General features: G+C 40.7%; 1 protein-coding gene across 1 annotated transcript; it reads right to left on the bottom strand.

Moving 5' to 3' along the window:
- Positions 1–7,040: 7,040 nt before the first annotated feature.
- Positions 7,041–7,340, bottom strand: LOC127125953 (mediator of RNA polymerase II transcription subunit 21). Its single transcript, XM_051054814.1, has one exon. The coding sequence runs from the start codon at positions 7,292–7,294 to the stop codon at positions 7,049–7,051; it is 246 nt and encodes an 81-aa protein (XP_050910771.1). The 5' UTR covers positions 7,295–7,340; the 3' UTR covers positions 7,041–7,048.
- Positions 7,341–20,906: the final 13,566 nt, after the last annotated feature.

Below are 20,906 nucleotides of genomic sequence, written 5' to 3'. Positions count from 1 at the left end.
TGGGAATTCTATCAAACGCCGGATAAGCAGATTCCTTTGGTGAATAACTCCATCCAACTCGTTGATGTGCTCTCTGTAGTAATTCCCATCATCTTCTCTGAATACCTCTTCAAGTCTGGATTTCTTCAAACCTGCCAACACCTTAAGTTCTTCAATCTGTCCTCGAGCCTCATTGAGTTGATCGGTGATGTAACCATTGGTAGAACGGGCGCACAGAAGCTCATTGTTCTTCTCCTTCAGCAAAGTCTTTAATTTCTCCATCTGACCAGTCAGTTCGGTCACCATCTCCTCCTCCTTTTCCTTCCGAGAAGTTGAAAATGCATCCCATCGCTCTTGCCACCCAGCTAATTTACCATGAGCATCCATTAATTGTTGCTTGACTCGTCTCAACTCAGAACTGGATGATCCCAAGGCCTTGTCTGTCTTCCTGAAGAAGTCCACCTCCACAGCTAATTTCCTTTCTGCTTCCCCTTGCAATCTGACGGCTTCCCCCTTCTGATATTCTGCCTCATGGAATTGATGCATATAGTCTTGCAACTTCACACTTAACTCCGAGTTTTCAATTTGAAGATCCTCCATGGCTTTCTTCAATTTGTCATACTCCTCTCGGCTCACCATTGTTGATCGCGCAGGAGTCGGTGGATACAAAGGTTCTTCTATAGGAAACGGCAGACCCAACTCTTCGACTCTTCCTTGAAGCCACTCTCCATACTGAGGGTAAGTTCTACAATCTCCTTTTCCAAGCACAGTTCTTCCTCTCTTGATCACCTTGAGCCAGGCCTCAGCTGCCTTACGGGATACAGTCAAATCAGGCGAAGAATGGAAAAACGGAGATTCTTCCACATCCTTTTCCAAAGGCGGAGTTCTTAAAGCATATCCAAACTGTCTGACTGCTAGAGAAGGATTATAGTTGATTCCTCCTCTTCTTCCTACCAACGGTACATTTGGGAAGTTCCCACAACTGTGAATAATATCCGCCCGAAGCAAGCTCCGGTCAGACCACCAAGAAATATCTTCAGCTCTCAACCCCATCAATCTCTTCGACCAACTCAACGAGTCCTCGACATCAACGAACGCTCCTGACTTGGGTAGGTGAGAACTGAACCACTTATAAAATAAAGGCGCACAACAATTCAACAATCCTCCTTTTCTATTCTCATTCCTGTGATGCACCGAATGAAAGAAATCTCCCAACAAGGTCGGCACTGGATTACCCAACACAAAAAGGCGTATTGCATCCATGTCCACAAATTTGGCAACATTAGGGAACAGGACAACCCCATATACACAAAGAGCCAACATAGCATTGAAACCCCTCTGGTCACCATCTTCAAGCTTCTTCTTTGCTTCCCCTAGCAAGAAACTCAAATGAAAACCACTGACTCCTCCCTTCTGACACATATTAGCCTTCAAGATTGATTTCCCCAAACATATGGCCGAAGCAACCATGCTGAGATCGGGCAGAAACTCAGAACTGTAGAACAACAACTGTGACTTGATGGGAACTCTGAGAAAACTGGCAATCTCCTCCAAGGTAGGGACCAAAATATAATCCGGGAATGTGAAACACCTCAATGGAGGGTCATAGAACTGCAGCAGTGTGAATAGAGCATCATGTTGATCCTTGGAAAGAATCGTGACGAAACTTAGGATCAAACCGTAATCCTTTCGGAATCCTTCTAGAGAATCAGGATCCATTAACTTCATCAGTTGTTGAATAGGCTCCAAACAAACCACTGGAAACTTGTAAGCGACGTGTCTCTTTCTGCCAATATCCATCTCAGAAGAACCAGAAAAACCCCCAACCGGAATCAAGAAGAAGATGTAAACCCCTGGGAATAGATAAACATGTATTAAGTGATATGAATGCAAAATGATGTGATGCAATGCAGTGACATGGAGATCAGGACTGCTGTATCTGCTTGAACATCTGTCGGGTTGCACTGTCTGAAGAGAAACCCACTGAGGAATATAATACAAGACCAAAACTCTGCTTCAGAAAACCGGGTTGGTTGGAGGTTAAGGTTCCCTGAATTTAGCCCGCCCCTCACTGGTAGGTTCTAAGAACAGAAGTTTGTCAGCTTCAGCCCTTCAGTCGAGAATAATACGTTTACCACTGAAGGTTTGGCATTATTACGGGATAAAAGACCTCCACTGACTCCCCTCAACAGGACATCCTAAAGCAAGTTCCCAGTCTCGGGGTCCTCGGATTGATCAGCGAGAATGCGCCCACCAGAGCTAACATAATCACGTCTCGGAGGAGAGGCCTTGACTGAGTTCTCGGGAAATGGTCACCAGAGTCGACGATTTCTACAGGAATATATGTCGTTATGGAACACCCATAGGACAAAATATATCCAACAGAAACCTCGTCTGGAATGTGGGTCTCATGAACGACTTAACGTAGCAACATACCATGCAAGTCTCATGACTATCCACTCTAACACCTATGTGTACACTCAAGCCTGGGTAGTGGGCTTATCTCTCATAGAACAATCCCAACCCAACAAACAGTCAACCCACAGAACCCACAGATACAGAAAACATATGTACATGAATGCAATAAGGTAAAGCAGGTAAATGCGGAAAGTAAACGACTGTACAAAAGCATAAACACCCAACAAACAAGAAATCTACGAAAGCTAGGAGGGACTCGCTTAGGGAAACCGGTTCCCCAGCAGAGTCGCCAGCTGTCGCAGCCTGAAAAATACAGGGGTGCGAAAAAACAACCGGCGAGAAAGAAATGACAGAAGAGTCGCCACCGTGCGTTATTTATCCCAAAGGAGGGAAAGGAAACGCTCGAAGTAAACCTGGAGAAAGGAAAGGAAAAGACAAGGTCTCACAACCAAATCTTGGGTTCGGGAGTCGATTATGCGAAGGGAAGGTATTAGCACCCCTACGCATCAGTAATACTCTACGGGATCCACTCTTGTTGTTCTTGTCTAAAGGGTGTGTGTTTATCTAATGTACTATTTACTAAAAGAAAGGGGTCAAAGAAATGACTCGCACGGATGTCGCATCCACTGCATACGTATCTCATCTGAATATGAGAATCAGAGTCTTCGTAGCTCGGCTGCCTATGGGTTAAGGGTAATTGTGCTCGCTAAGACATCGCGTCTTATGCCTACTATCTCATCCGGAATGAGAATCAGAGCAAAAACGTAGTTCAGCTAACTACGGGAACAAAGGGTCTCGATTGCAACTAGGGCAAGAGAAAGGGAAGGTCTCGATCGCAACAAGGGCGAGAGAAAGGATCGCAACAAGGGCGAAAGCAAACAAGGATTAGTTGTTAGTTGTTAGTCAAACTCAGCAAGACATCGCATCTTGTGCCTACGTATCTCATCTGGACATGAGAATCAGAGTTGCCGTAGTTCGGCTACATAGGGATTGCCATCTGAACATGGACTTACAAAGGAGGACACCAGTTGTGTCAAAGGAGAGTGGGCGATGTGTTCACGTCCTAGCAGTAGGTGTCGCAGCTCGCTGAATCGAGTCTTAGGCAGTTACCTCTTTGCAATAGAACGGACTACATGCCACAAGATCGGAGACGCTCGGAAAGGTCTAAAAGAAATGGGGAAGCTCTGCCCTAGAGTTGTCATGCAATATGTACTTAGGTGTTTAGGATTTACAAATGGGAATATCTACCTAATGTTATCATACAAAAGGATATGGGAATCCTACCTATGTTATCATACAAAAGAATATGGGAATCCTACCTATGTCATCATACAAAAGGATATGGGAATCTTACCTATGTTATCATACAAAGGGTTCTATCTAATGGGTGTTACCTGATCGGAACAAGAGTTGACGAGTGGAGCAAGGAGAAGTGTTAGGGATAAGGGTAGATGGCGATGCATGAAGCAATCGACTTACAAGGTTGATGGCGATGCATAAAGCAATCGACTTACAAGGTTGATGGCGATGCATAAAGCAATCGACTTACAAGGTTGATGAATACGTGCTAGTTCTGTTAGGTTTTGAAAAATGATTACTCGACGTTGGATCGAGGTTTTGATCTTGTTTTGAAATGGTTATCGAATGTTCATTTTAATTCTTGTATTAACAGATGAATAAAGAATGAAAGAATAAATATTATACATTTCATGGGAGAGGGATACATTTGTTATGAATGGGGATTCAAAGTATTGGAATAATTAAATCGGGTCCAAACAATAAATAATGCAATGTATGAGTGTAAGTGCAAAGGAACCGGCTCATTGTAAGAAAGCCCAAGAGTAAGCTATGTGAGGTTGATGGCGATGCTTAAAAAGCAATCGACTTACAAGGGTGTGAAAATGGGCTCGATATTAAATCGAGAAAAATATGATTTTATAAGTTTAAAAATGGTTTTGAATGAATGGTGAAATTAAGAGAAAACAGATTTGCATTATTAACAAATGAAACTATGAGTATAATAAAGGCATAAACATAAAAAGAAATGAAAATGCTAAAAGAAAATAAAATAGCTAAAAGAAATAAAATGCCAAAAAAAATGCTATACATGAGTATTGAACTCACCCCACTCAAGACTATGATACTACCCTTCTCCACCAGACCACTCATGGTTAGTTATTATTTACGATGCTAATTTAGATATATAAACTAAGATAGAATAAACATTAGAATAAAAACTAAAATAAAAAAAAGACTGTTGGACTACCCGTGGTTAAACCCAGTCGCCTGGCTGTTGGGTTTTTCAATGGGGAATAAGTTGAAAACATAAACACAATTATTAACTAAACCTAGGAATTCTAAGCAAAACCTTTAATGTTTTTTAAAACTTATTCTGTATAAAAAATAAATTAAAGAGAAAAAAAAAAGGAAACCAAAACAGAAGACACTTCCATCTCCGTCTCTCACAATCTCACGAATTCTCCATCAAACTCAAAACTCTCTCAGGCGAAACCTCTCTCTGCTCTCAGAATCGCTATCCCTCAACCTTACCCAATCGTCTCTCAAACGCGTCCAACCCTCTCTCTCTCAAACTCGCTCAAACGAAATCTCCCTCTGCTCTCAAAATCGCTCGCATCTATCTCTCAAACCTCTCTCTCGCGTACTTTCTACTTTAAAGTCGCTCATCAACGAACCCTCACATGCTCTCAAACTCAAAGAATCACTCTCTCTCAACTCTCACGATATCTCCATTAACAAGCAAGTGAAAAGGATAAAAGGAGAAAGGAGAAATTCTTACAAAGTGTCACGGCGGTGGTGAAAGGCGTGAAGAAGCTGGCCTCCCAATCCAGGTAATCGATTTTGGGATTTTAGGGTTTTTGTTTGAGATTTTCCGCCTCGAAGTTTTTCTGTTGTTAATTCCTGATTCTCTTCTCCTTTTATATTTCTGCAGCTAGGGTTTCAAATTGGTGCCCTTGTGTTCAAAAGAGGCGTTCCTGCAAAACACTTTTTTGATGCTCAGAATTTGGTCCATCTCGTTTGATACTTGGATCTGGAACAGGTAACCTGAGCATGTGCCTTCTTCTTTGTTTTTGTCTCTATTCTGTTTTGGGATTTTTTCTGGAATTTAACTGCCTTGCTGTTTTACTTTATCCTTTTTACTGCAGTGAATTAAATGGAGCATTGGTTTGATTACAACTCTGTTTTTTTGATCATGTATTCCACATCGAAGTTGTAGTGTCTGATTGTTGCTCCATATGATAGTTCCAATAATCCCAACCATAAACACCAAACAAAAGTTGTTTTCGACAAACTCCTTGTTAATGAGTTTGCTTTTGTTAACAGGAGTTAGGACCGTTTGTATCTGTCTAAAGGAGTTACATCAGGATTGTGTTTTTTTGAGTGAGGGTAATGAGAGCACTAGCATTGGCTCTTGGACTTGGCATGATATTGTTTGAATTGTTTTTTTATGATGTTTGTGGTCAGGTTTGAAAGTTATGAACCAGGATTGCAGCAGACTTTCCAATGGTCATTCTTTGGACTTCCAGTAGGAGATCAAGAGGTTGCAGCATGAAGTCACATTCTGACTTGGACAAGTTATTTTTGCAACAAATTGGTTGGCCTTGCTGAACTGTTTTAACTCCTTGGTTATTGCTCTTGATCATTTGTTGTAGGCCTAGCTTTGGAGGCGTGGGCTATTGCAGGATTATGTTTGGATTGGAAGTCTTTTTTCTTTTTGCCTTTTGATCATGAACTGAATGCTTGTCTTGAATAATTGTTGCATTACTTGGACTCTGCAGGACACATGTTGATGCAATAGATGGCTCATCTTGGACCAACTCCATGACCATTAGTTCAGCTTGTAGGACACTCATCTTAGGTTTGCTTTCTTTTTGAATGGTTCAAATAGCTAGTTGTTGCATTCAATTTGATTTGTGTCCAATTTTGTGTGCCACTGAATGAATTAACACGCATGGTCCTTTATGGTTTATTGAACATTTCCTGCAAATGGCTTACTGTCTTGCATTAGGCCTTTTGAGACCTGCTTGATATTCAATGGCTGATGTATCGAAGGGGCTCATGATGATGGTTATGCGGTCAGGTGCAGGTCTGCAGTTCATATGGTGTCTGATGAATTTCAATTTTAGTTCTTCAGCTTGTTAACCCCAATCTTTCTTTTGCAGGGTGATTTTCGGTTATCCAGAAGATATTGCTGCAGGCCTGACGAATGCAGTTTCGGTTTCGATGCCGTTGCATTCATTTGTGTGGGGTTTAGCTCCATGACCGCAACTTGTTAGATGCATTCATTCGGCAGCCGTAATATGATTCTGACTCGTCCATCTCGTCTTTCTTGAAGAAAATGGTTCGTAATTATGTCCTCCGGCTCGATGCATATAGCGCTGCACCCTTTACTCCACTTCTTTGTTGCCTACCTTGCTTACGGTCTTGGCATTTAGTGATGATGGCAAGAGTGCAGGCATAGTGTGACAAGGCAAACAAGGTCATGGTGCATTGATGCTTTAGCTACAACTGATACACTGCAGGTTTGTTTGTGATGCATTGTGAATTGGTTTAATTTTTGTAGGTTATGGTTGGAGTCGAGATGAGATAAGCTCATATTTGTGATTCTTCTCCGAGCTATGCCAGCAAACAACTAACTGATATCCGGTTTCTTCAAGTTCAAACAATTATCTGTTGCTTGGCTATACAACTCTTGAACTTGATTTAATTCTTTCTTCGCAGCTTCCAATTGCTTCTGAAGTTCTTGACCTATTGCATCATTTTCAGCTTGAAGTTCTGCAATCCGCTTAAGCTGTACCTCTTCACCTGTCTCGGATATTGGAAGCGATGCAACCAATGCATCAAACTGCTTAGCAGCTTTCACCAAAGAAGCACTCATCAGCTTTGGTTCTTCAGAAAAGTTTGCCTCATCCTCCGTAGGCTGTGCAGGTGGTGGTTCATGGTAAGTTCAAAGCCAACATTTATGTGCATTGTTTTGTCAAATTAACCATGTATGTGCCATGTTTGATCATGTGATTGTGGTATTTGATTGATGGTGAAAGCAGGACTATGTCCATCAAAGGAGAGTCGCGCTTGGCAAGGCAAAAATGACCAGGTCACGGCATGGTAAGTGTGGTCTTGAAAATGGGCCATGTTTTGCACTCAGGTATGCAACTGGATTTGCAGCCTTGTTAGCCATTCAGTTTGATGTGGCATGGTTTAGATTTTGGTTTGTCACCTACTGCATTGTAAGAGTTTGAACTTGGTTTATTTTATGTTGGATGTATTGCAGGTTTTGTCTTGTGGTTTGCCCATATGTTATGCTGTCATGATTGAATGTTGACTGCTTAGTTTCGAGCATCTCGATCTGCCGCAACTTCTTCCTTATAGCTCGAACTACTTTGGAGATTTCACTATCAGGATCATCCTTGGGCTGTAGAAAGGAACCTGACCTTTGAGCTTTCTCCAATTTCAGTGCAGATATTTTCATGGGTTTGTCATAGGTCTTTTGACACTCTATCTCATTATCATCCTCTTCACTGTCAATGATGACGGGGAGTGTAGCAGTTGGAGTAGGGAGTCGACGGTAACTTCATGCCTCGGATGATCTCTGGTCTAACAACCCTTCGAGGCTCGCCAAAATATCTAGTGAGGCACTTGCTACAGCATGTGCTGAAACTGAAAATATATAATCAAGATTGCGCACGACAATGTCCTCGCAACATTTCTTCAAATCATCTGCTCAAAGAGAATCAGCAATCTCAAGCAATTGTATGGCATTCCGTGGCTCCAGCAGACACTCTGCTGCTGCTTTTTCACAAAGACACTTTTTAAGCTGGGTGTAGATCTCTGTCTAAGATTATCATTTTGAACTGTATATATTGTATTATGGGAATTGGTATCCTCAAATAAAATGTCTTCGTTGAACTCCATATTAATAAATGTGTTTCACCAACTAATAAAATGTCTTCGTTGAACTCCATATTAATAAAATGTCTTCTGAGAATCATCAATCATGTCGATAGGGTAGACAGGATGATACAGGGAAGCCACAATTAATAAATATGTTTCACCAACTGAAACTGAAGTAGCCTTCTTTACACCCGGCATCCGAGTTGCAACAAGCGGCTTATCCTTACCTTTCTTCCCGTCCCACATGTAAACATCACCTGTAGCTGTCGCTGCTGCAGTCCAGTACTTTCCAGCTGATATGCTCACATTATTTCTCCCACACATTGCATATAACTGCTGGCATCTAAGATCAGGATATGAGGAGACCCAACAAAATAATGCACCATTTTCTGTAAGAGCCATGTTGTGTACCATTCCAGCAGCTATAGAAACTACGTGAAGTCGTTCCTTGCGATGAAACTTTAAAGGAGTGCTTCCACTTTTCTTTAAGTTCCTAGTTTGGAAATTTTTGATGAATTTGGTTCAAAATCAGACTGGAGTGTATGATATAGCAGCCTTGTCATCTACTGTCTCCATAAATGAGACTGTACAATTGCGTTGAATGGCATAGGTGATGAGTCTTTCCTCCCAAACAATTCAGCGCCAATATTGAGCCCCTTTCCTAAACATCAATTTCTTGTTGTTGACTTACAGAGGACACATGAAAACTGGCTTCTGCTGCACGTGGACAAATAGCTACTTCCATTATTACCAAATGTACACTCCAAGTATGTTGTGATCTTGCAAAATGTACCCTTCAAAGAGTAAGATTCTCTAAAGCTAATCCATTCTCAAAAACATACTTGACCGTTTAAAGGAAATAAATAATGTCGGCCATTGATTCATTCAATACGCTCTAATCCATAATACAATAGAGTGATCAAAACATCAACAAGAGTTATCTATTTATTAGCGGGATTATTTGTCTTTCATCCTTAACAGATATTCATGATGGCTCAAATTCCAAGCATTCAACCCAAAACCAACTTTCCTCCGATCCAACACTACATTGAAATCAACTTTCCCCTGATTCAAAACTACATTATGGTACCTGATATACCAACTCGTCCACAGGACAACACAAAACTTAAATCCAATCAAACCTTGGGCCATCATTTGAGCATGAAGCAAAATTTTATGACCATACGGGTGATTGACTGGGAAAAATTTCAGGGTCAAAATCAGGGTATGACACAAACCACACACACTATTCGAGGGCTTTTAAGGTTATAACGGGGCTTAGGGACTGTCATACCCCAATTTTGTCCGGGCAAATTTAAATTTTCATAAAATCGTTTTCATTTTCATTTTCGCATCATATGCATAGCATGACATACATTGCATCATGAATAAACACCTAAAATGTCAGTCAGAATGAATTTATTTGAGAATACAGACAAATCGGTTGAATCATTAAAATTGGAGGAAAAACTGTATTTTTTAATAAGTATGTTTTGTCCTGACAATTTTAGTGTGACCGGTTTAATTTTCCGAACAAATTGGTACTCATTTTTTCTATTTCTAATTGGTCAACATTTTTGTTTAGTTATTTAATTAAAACAATTAAAATTTGTTTAAGTTAAATATTAATTAGTTTTTTTTAATAATTCTATCTCCTTAAATAAATAATAAATGTATTAATATAAATAAATAATATATTTTACCTTGGATCCTCCAATCCACTAAAAACAAAATCATATATCTCTCTTCACACTCACGTGACACTCTCTCTCAAAATCTGAAAAAAGATCTCACGCTTATCATCTCTCTCCCCAACGTCTCTCTCCATTAGCTCCCACTCTCATCATTCATTCACAAATACGCTCATTCTCTCTCAACTCCACACACACGCATTTCTCTCTCTCTCAGAAAATCCGTAACCCAAAAACCACTCTCTTCACCACCATAAACTCTTCATCTTCCCCTCACAGCAAAAACCTAAATCCTCGCCGTCATCATCATCGCCTTGCCTTCATCCGCCCACCAAATCCACAACCACCACAAAACCCACCGATTTACAAATCCTTCACCATTCCCTCTCCGCCTCCATCTGCTGAAAACCGCACGAGTTTCACCCCAAACCCTTTCTCCTTCTCCTCTCACTGACCAAAAAACCCATTCTTCTATTTCTGTCGAAATCGCTTCCACCACCGTCAAACCCTCTCCGCAACCTTCCGCCGTTCACTTCCCTCAAAGCCGCCGTGAAACCACTAAACCGGCGAAACCCACGAACCCACAACCTCACCGCTCGCCTCCTCAAGACCGCCGCCACGGATTCATCACCGCGAGAACCACCATTCCGAGTCAAACGTTGCTTCTGGAGATGACGAGGGTTATATCAAAGGTGGGGTAGCAGAGAACGTGCTAGTTGAAGTTCATTTGAAGCACGTGAGGATTGCGTTTCAGACACCACGGTCGCATCTGATGTAATGAAGCTAAGGACCTTGCGTCTCCTTTGTCCGTGGTGGAGATTTTCTACATGTCCTATCTGTTTCTGCGTTCGGTAAACTCTAATCCACGTCAAAGTTCTTTTCATTTCTTGCTGAGATGCTTTCAAGTTTTTTTGTTTAACTTTGTGTTGGTATAATCGATCTTGATTTTTTTTTTATAATTAAAATTGATGTTTGTTTATCAGTACAATCTTGAGTTGTTTGATTAAGGGTTATAGTTATAATATTAGTTGCTTGTAAATTTTTCTTTGTTGTTATATTATTGATGTTGTAGTTAAGCTTTCAAGCACTGGTTCTCGATTTTATGTTTAGGACTGCCGAATTCATTGTTCAAATCTGGGTTGAATCGTATTATTGTTAATATGGCTGGTTATGCTGTGAATGAGTTTTGTAAGAAAAGATGGATTTGCTGTTTAATTCTTTCTTTAATTTCATGGCATTTTAAATTCGGCCAAGTGATGATGTTAGCAGGATGTAATATTTCGGTTGTGTTTAGATGGATTTAGGTTGCTTTACTATAAACACTTCATTCTGATTTTCACTCCAGCAACATTGAGTGGTTGTGAGATTTTCTTTAAAACTGATAGTATAATATAATTTGCAAAGTATGTAAATAATATGTTTGATTCTCAACTGGATTTTATTTCCGGATTCGGCGATTCTATGTCGACATGCCGCCAAATTTTTAATATATTAATGGAATATTTTCACCGAGTTTTGGATTTGCGAATAATATCAATCATTGTTATTACGCTCAAACCGGTTCCGAGCACATATTCATCGTTACATGCTGATTAAATCAATATTAATTCCTATTTTCTTTCTCTTTTGGCTTAATTAATTGATTAAAACTTGATGAGTTTAATTTCTACTAATCAATTTTAATTAACTTAATTATTTAAATTAATTAAATAATTTTGATAATTAACTTTAATTAATTTAATTAATCAATTTAAATCAAATTTTAATAAATTAATTTTGTTAAAAAGAAATTGATTAATTTCTCCCCCTCTCACAACTTCATATTATTTCAACAAAAAAAACATTTTATGTCATCATTATTTCATCAACCATTTCCAATTTTATTTCAAAACAAATTCAATTCATTATCCATTCAAAGCCAATTTCAAAAAGCATAAATCACAATTCTCGATCCAAATATCGAGCCCATTTTAAAACACCCTTGTAAGTCGATTGCTCTTCGCATCGCCATCAACCTCACATAGCTTACTCTTGGGCTTCCTTACAATGAAACCTACTTGGTTATTGATTAATCGAGTAGATGAAATAATACACTAAATAAAATTCATTTCATTTATAAACATGAATTCAAACCTTTTTCCAAACCATTCAATTTTAAAAGAATTTTCTCTTTTAAACATGAACATTGGGATGAAAAGGAGAATAGTAAGCTTCCGCTTCACTATCTCTCGACTATTCGAATAATTGGCGTACGCCATATTGCTCGGATTTTCGTCATTCAAATCAAACCCTTTCAATCAATACACTCCTCAAAACCTTTTAATAATTAATCTTTGAATGAAAAGGAGAATAGTGAGCATCCGCTTCATTATCTCTCGATTATTCGAATAATTGGCGTACGCCATATTGCTCGGATTTTCGTCATTCAAATAAAACCCTAATAATCATACAATTTTAAATCACATTTTCTAAATCAATATAAATTCTAAATCCTTTTAATTCTAAAATTCCAGATGAAAAAAGGATAGGAGGCGTACGCCTCACTATCTTTCGATTATTCGAATAATTGGCGTACGCCACATTGCTCTAATCTTCGTCATCAATTTAAAACGCAATCAAATACAAACATCTAAACATATCTTTTACAATTTAAACTTCGGATGATAAAAGATGAGAGGCGTACGCCTCGCCATCTTTCGATTATTTGAATAATTGGCAAACGCCATATTGCACAAATTATCGACTTCCGACTAAAACACGCTAAATAAACTTGGATAAGGAAATAAGTGGCGTACGCCTCATTATTCCTTGAATAAGCAAGTAGGGGGCGTACGCCTCGCTACCGTGCGCATTCAACATCCACAAACAAACTTTCAAAATAATCTGAATGAAAAAGGAATAAAAGGCGGACGCCTTATTATTCCTCGAAAGAATTGAACAATTGGTGAACACCACATTGCTCAACCTTTCGTCGTTCTTCAAAACATCTTAAACAAATCAATCTAACTTCTCGCCCCCAAGCGATCGAAACCAATCAAAACCCAAACACATCAATTTAACTTGTCACCCCCGCGTGACCAAAACCCTTTCAAAAGAACATTGTCAATCCTTTCTAATGCGCACAACAAACCAGTGCTTAAGCCTCCGCCGAGAGTAGACAAGCCCAGCGTTTAGCCTTTAGGACGTGATCCATACAGTCGTTCATTAAAAGACACCAACAAACCGTAGTTCCCCGAACTACGAATGCTCTGATTTCCTTATTGCACCATAAGGATACGTAGGCACGAGATTGCAAGATCTTGGCGAGCACACTAATAAAAAACCTCCCCTTTCCCCTTCTGAGGTCTTCATCCATCTCTATTATCAGCTCTAATTACTCGAAGAAAGCAAATAACATTTAACTAAATAGCAAATTAGACTAAAAGGTTCCCGTTGAGTACAACGGACGTGAGGGGTGCTAATACCTTCCCCTTGCGTAATCGACTCCCGAACCCGAATATGGTTGCGACGACCATTATTCTATTTTCTAAAAGGTTTTATCGATATTTTCCTATCCCTTTATTAGGGTAAATAAAGTTCGGTGGCGACTCTGTTCGAACTAAATTTTTCCGCGACCATCGCGAGGAATCGCATTTTTCGAGGTGCGACAGATGGCGACTCTGCTGGGGACTATAGCTCCATGCTAGAGAGAGTCAAGCCTAATTTAGTTCAAATTGCTATGAATGTTAAAACATTGTTTTCTTCCTTGTTACTTCTTTATGTCTTGCTGTATTATTTATGCTATTATGTCGGGTGATCTATGGTTTCTGACACATGTTGTGAGATAAGCTCCGTACCCGAGCTTTGAGAAGAACTTAGAACCCGGAGTTGTGTAGTATTGAACCGAGGGGTGTACACCTCATTGGGAAAATACGAGAACTCCACCTAGAGTAGATCTGTTCAGAATTTCCATCATAATATGGCTAGCCCATTATTGCGAGGAAACGTTGAACATGGTCCATGACTCTGGGAACCTCGTCTTAAACTGAAGTCTGTCTTCATGATTGGCGATCGTGTAGTATGGAACCGAAGGGTCTACACCCTGTTCGAACAATACGAGGATGCCACTTAGAATAGATTGATTCATAACTCTCATCACGATGCGGCTAGCCCATTATTGCGATGGGATGCTGAACACAATCCATGACTCTAAGTTCTGTCTTGGAAAGGAAACCTTAGGAACCATCCTTTGTGTGTGGGGTAGAGAACATAGAACCTCCTTATAGGGTGTACCATATGATACTCGTGATATCCTGGATCCTAATTATACCTGCATTACATTTTCTTTGCATACCTAAATACAAAATTTCACGCATTCTCATCTCATCAGCATGAATTGCATATCATTTACATAAACAAAAAAAAACTCCTCCCATCCTTTGTCCATAACCTGCAGTTGAATTTCCGACATTCGTATCAGACTTGAAGTAGTTCTGGAAAGATTATGGATCCGTTGGAGCAAAGTCATATTGCATTGAGAGGAGATGTGGACTCAATGAAAAACCAGATAGACCAACTTGTGGAGGCTATGATAGATTTAGCAAAGAGAGAGGACAACATTCAGCAGACTGCAGTGGTTGAGAATGTGGTTTTAGCTCCAGTAAATAGTCTTACCCAACCTCAGCTTGCGCAAACCCCAGTTGATAACTCTGTTGTACAGGAACGTCATATCATTCGAGATTCCTCTTACCATGATGATGTTGAATATCACAGCTTTGCATTCTCCGTGCCAAATTCACATGGAACAAGCCTATTGGTTAATATTGAGCAACCACAAGATGATGAGATCGCTAAAAGATGTTACGGGCTAGAGAGAAGACTCAAGGCCATAGAAGGACAAGATACTGTTGAACAAAGTGCTTTAGACATGTGTTTGGTACCTGGCCTAGTTATACCCCCAAAATTCAAAGTACCAGATGTAGCACCTCAAATTTGCACCTATCATTGTGCATACCATTTCATATTAGGTCATAGCATATCATGATACATTGCATAGCATTGCATTGTCCCCAGTTGCCTCAAGAGCAAGCAAGTCAAGAATTAGGTCAAGATGATCAGGAGAATCAGTCAATCAAGAAAGCAAGGGCATTTCCTATTGAAGCAAAAAGCTAGGGTTGGTTTATCAAGTTCATATGATTATGTGATCATTTTGGAGTGGTTTGGCCAAAGATTGATTGATCAAAGCTCAACAGTCAAGCTGGATTTTATCTGAAACCCTAGAAAGCCAACTGTAAGTCAACTGAGGGCTGGGAGGTGGATAGATGGTTTGAGACACTTCCTTCATGTCCCAAAGAAGGTCATTTGTCATTACAAACACTTGTCTGGAAGAAGAAATCATTTCGTTCTTTTCTCGAATTAATCTTGGAAAGTCAAGTTGGGTTTGGATGATACTAGTTGATCACTGAAAAGGTGATTTGGTTGTGGGAATTTAATCATGGCTGTATTGAGCCCATTCATTTCCTTTTGTTAAGCCCTTAATTTTAGCCCATTAACCATTTTTCCACCGCCCATATCCAATTAGGAAACAATTATCCATTTTCATAATCTAGTTCGCTAACTCCATTTCCGTAATCAACTTCCATCGAACCATGCAAGAAGTTGCCGATAGCATTCATTCATAACATTCATTTCATCCATAATTTTACAACCAAATTCCAAACATTTCCATATTGCATACATTCCAAAACCATTATCAAAATTCTACAAGCAAATTCAAATAACCATTCTTACTAATTACAATACCATTGCATATTCATTCTACTTTATCCTAATTTTTCAAATTACAATGAAACAGTACCATGAGAATTAAGTCAGTGCCGTCCCAACCGTTACCTAATGCAATCCTTAATTTAATTCCAAACAGTGGTTTTACACAAGCCAATGAATTGAAAAAGCACATGCTGCCCGAGAGAACCGCAAGCAAAACGCCAAAAGTTGTTGTAGCTCATTCACAAACTGACAAAACAAAACGCAACAGCTGCATAAACGGAACCGCATAACAAATTCTGCACACAAGAAAACCCACAATCCAATAACAATTCACAAAACCTTCACCGTCACAACCTCACACTTCATAATTCAACGATTCACAGTTTCTTCTACCACCTCCATCACCATTCAACCAAAGTTTCTTCACCCTAACCAAACCTGCAACCTTCCATCCACGCGAACCTCCATACATCCCCTACACAACCTTCTCTACATTCTTCCAACCTAAGCAAACCTCTAACCAACTTCTAACAGAAAACCCCACAACCTTCTCCGAGAACTCTTCTTCAATCATCACTCTCAACCTGCTTCTTCCAGTTTCCATCTTCTATTCCGCATCTTCACCACCATTCCACCCTTACCAAAGCTCTGAGACAAAGCCATCAAAGCTTCACGTTGAAGCTTTGATCGGTTGAGCTAGAATCCACTCCGCCTCAGTCTCTGCAACCAAAACTTTCATTCAGCCATCGTTTCCACCGCAACCAAGACCTTCACCGCGCCAATCCCGTAAGCTTATGCCAATTGAATCACAACAGAAGATGAATCATGATTCATCATTGAGATTGAGAAATCACGAATGATAGAGAGGATTTTGGTACCTGTTGCGCAACGATTCGCACTGTCAACAACAACGCAAAGCGTGAACGAGACAGCAACGCAAGACAGAAGGAGAAGAAAGAACCGAAACGGAGAAAGGCGAAGATTTGTACCTAATTGCAATTGGAGCTTCAATCCGAATCCTCGAATCTTCATCGCCACACAACGATCGGTAAAAACGGATTCACCTTCCTTCAACACAACAACGCTTCGAGCGGATTCTTCATTGCATATCAAAACAACTCCGTTCTCTTCATCTCAATCCACAAAGGCAAACGCCTGGGAATTCATCTTCATTTCCGTATCCACACGGAGCACGAATTCGGTACGATTCCGCTATTCGATCTCTTCGGTTTTACGCGTCATTTTGATTTAGCGTTCAGTTTTGGCATTGGCTGTGGATGCATGCTCGAATCTTTGTCTTGATTCCTCAAGAGGAGTCGAAGTTGGAACGCATCACTTGATTACGGATCTGCTCGAAGTGAACGCCAGCTTCACTCCGTCGACGATGTTGCGCAGACGGTTCCACTCCGGCGAGGACGCGTTGACGGATTTGTCTTTCTCACCGTTTGAATTGAGTCGGCACGGATGCGAGCGAGGTTGATGATGGAACGCCGGTGAGAGGCGAATAGCATGTCACGAAAGCGCTTTTGGAGGAATCTCTTTTCTCTCCATTTCAGCTTGCACGATGAACTGGTATTGCCCATCGCTCTGTTTGGTTTGAAGCATTGATGGAAGGTATGGGCCTAAAACCAAGAAAGTGAATCTCTCCTCCTTGAGCCCAAACGAATTCTGGAGAAATACACTCCCATGATTCAGATGCATCGACCTTGCTGTTGGACTTAATGAGTATATCAGGTCCATTTCACTTTTATTGATGTGTTAATTAGTTTTTTAGAAGTTAATCTTAGATTTAGTTATAGAATGCAACTTAGAATATGCATAGAACTTTTAGAAGTAATTAAAAATGTTATTAGAAATGGATTTTAGAATTAGTTAATTAGAATTTGAAACATTAATTTTAGGATTAGAGTTAAATAATCTCTTAGGAGTTTTGTTTGGAAGTATTAAATTTAGTTTAGTTCTAATTGACTTTAAATAGAACTTACTTAGAATAGAATTTTAGTTCAATATTGCTCCCTAACTGTGAAATGACTATTCTACCCCTAGGCTTAGAAATAATTCAATCTTGCATGCTCCCTTAATTTTAGGACATGTTATCACTTGAGTAAATGAATTTCATGTGGAGTATCAGCTTCTGTTCTGGATTTTTTCCCTCTTTTGACCCTAGGCTTCGACCTAGTGGTTTGGACTTATCATTTGAATTGTGATTTCAGGTTCAAGAATACATCTCCATGAGTGATGATGCTCCTTCATTTGAGCTTAACCATTTGTTGTTGTTGGCTAACCATTGTGTTGTTTTGTAGGCTTTGAGAACAAATTCACTTGTGCTTGTGCCTTGCTCATTGTCTGATGATGCTTTGTCTGCCTGTTTAATATTGACTGTTGGTTGTTTGTCTATACAGTAACTGATTGTTTTAGATTTTTTCACCGGTACCTAAGTGGCTTTGAGTTCATTTTGAACTTTGCTTTGCTAGCTTGTGGTTGCTTACCACTGAGGTATAATCTTCTGACTTCATGTAGTCTGGAGACCCGGCTGTTACCGGGCCGGGCAAACTGTCTGAAGTCCTCCTTAAGAGGCAATGCTTGTGTATGTTTATATTTGTCCCAAGCAGGAAAAGTCCTCATCTGAGGCAATTGGTGGAAGGTAGGGATAAGTAGCCTATCCCCCACTATTCAGTGTGTCTTCTGTCTTGCTCACACTACTGTGTTGATGCACTTCAGATAAAAACCCAAGATCTTGTGCAATTGCACAGTTGAGTCAGTTTTAAATGTGTAGAAGGGTTCCCACTTTCTGAACCCACACATTCTTGTCAAATGCTCTCCCAGGCCAGGGATAGAAGCAATGAGGCACACCCCTCATCTCCTTTCATCTGCTTCACCTTAGCCTCTCAATGGCAAGGTTAAGAGCAACACTTACCCCATTCCAGTTGGCCCTAGTGCCTAACCTTTGATGTTTGAGCCCCCTTGTTGGTGTGTTTATTCTTATGCTGTATGTGTTTGTGATTGCCTTGTTTGCTTCCTTAGGCTTTAGTTTGTGCTTGCCCTTGTGCAAGGTAGGTTGTGTGGCTTAACCCTTGTGTGAGCCACACTTAGAGTTGTTTGGCCGAACTACGGCAACTCTGATTCTCATGTCCAGATGAGATACGTAGGCACGAGACGCGATGTCTTGCCGAGTTTTGACTAACACTAACTCTTTTCTCTCACCCCTGTGTGATTGAGATCTTTCTTTTCTCTCACCCCTGTTGTGATTGAGACCTCCCCTTTCTCTTGCCCTAGTTGCAATCGAGACCCTTGCTTCCTGTGCAAGCCTTGTCTAGGATAGGTTGGCCCTTGTGCCATTTAGCTAGAAACCTTAACTTAGGGTTGATTTTGCATGACAACATCTAGGCTCGAGTCGTAGTCTCCCTAGAGTTGTGTCTCCCTCTGTTATCTGGTTAGGCTAGATCCTTGTCCCTGCGTAGGGGAACTACATCGCCCTGATCTTCACACCAGATGAAGTATGTAGGCAGGAGATTGAGCTGATCTCTCCGGGCGCCTTTTCTTTCTTTTGTGCGTGTTGTCTGACCTTTGCTAGGCTCGAGTCCTCGTACTCCTTAGCATTTGCTGTCTGTTTGCTTGTGTTTGACAGTTGTAGGCTGAGTCCCCGACTCCCTATCTATCTGTTGTGTTGTTTAGGTTCGGATGTCAATGTAAGTCCAGTGATTGGCATTTGGGCTCCATGTTTGCCTCTTTGCGTGTGTTTAGGTTCGGATGCTGATGTAAGTCCAGTGATTGGCATTCAGGCTCCACGTTTGCCTCTTTTGCGTGTTGTTTAGGTTCGGATGCTGACATAAGTCCAGTGATTGGCAGTCGGGCTCCACGTTTGCCTGTGTTTTGTCTTGTTTGCGTGCGTGTCAGCCGAGCTACGAATGCTCTGATTCTTCTCTCGTCCGAGAAGATACGTATGCATAGGATACGATATCCTAGCGAGCATGTGTCGTTTCCCCAGTCCGAACTACTTGGACTCTGATGTCTATGCTAGATAGACTAAGTAGGCCCAGGATGCGACATCCTGCCGAGTTCAGTTTCAGTCAGTCTCTTTCATTTCTTTCAGCCAGTGTGTGTGAGTATTTGAGCAGTGTTATAGCAACCATTTTCCTTTCTAGTGTGCGTGGATCCCGTAGAGTACTACGGATGCGTAGGGTGCCTAACACCTTCCCTTCGCATAACCGACTCCCGAACCCATCCTCTTTGGTCGCGAGACCATGTTCTTTCCTAGGTTTACTTCGAGCGTTTCCTTTCCCTCTTTTGGGATAAATAACGCACGATGGCGGCTCTGTTGTTTCTTTCTTTTCCCGCCGGTTTTTCGCGCGATGCGACAGCTGGCGACTCTGCTGGGGAACTAGAGAAGTTGACCTATGCTGGTCCATCTTCCCTGAGCGAGTCTCTCCTAGCGCTCTCTAGGATTAGGGTTTTGGTTGCTTTCTGCTTGTTGTATTTTATTGCATTTATTGTATATATGTGCATTTATTGTTTGCATTTATTGTGTACACTTATGTTTGCATTCATATTCATGATTCTTTCTGCCTGGCTGGGTTGTCTGTTTTTCTTTGTGGGGTGGGAGTCAGTTGAGATGAGTTCTATACCCGAACTCGAGTGCACTCTAGGATAGGAGAATGGCATAGTCTTGTTGACTGGTGTGGAGTATTCCTTAGCCAGTTGACTTGCGAGTCCATTCACTTGGTGGAGGTCATGTTGAACTAATAATGTCACACAAGTTATTTGTGGTTAGGCATTATTCTTTCAATCATGTGCCGCAGAAGCCAAGGACCTTAGTTTACCAAACCCATCTTGGCCTATTTTTAGGACCGTAGTGCGGAGGTCGTTCAGATGTCAGTTCTGATGCGATTGTCACGCGATACTACACTCATAAGAGTTTCTCTTGAGAATATTTTTGGAATACGAGTATTCGTTCCTCCGATAATATCCGAAAGATGGAACGATGATTATGGGAACCTCTGATAGAACATGTCTGGCAGGTTTAAACCCTAGTACACTCCCTTTGGGCGGTTCTTAACCGAGACTCCATGCTCGTGACTCTCAACAAACACATGATTCGTGGTTGAGTCGTTCAAACATTGTTAATATCAATGGATCCCGGATCAGGTGTAAAACCTAAAT

The sequence above is a fragment of the Lathyrus oleraceus genome, chromosome 3 (assembly GCF_024323335.1).
Source record: "Lathyrus oleraceus cultivar Zhongwan6 chromosome 3, CAAS_Psat_ZW6_1.0, whole genome shotgun sequence".
Lineage (NCBI taxonomy): Eukaryota > Viridiplantae > Streptophyta > Magnoliopsida > Fabales > Fabaceae > Lathyrus > Lathyrus oleraceus.
This window is presented reverse-complemented; position numbering and strand designations above follow the sequence as displayed.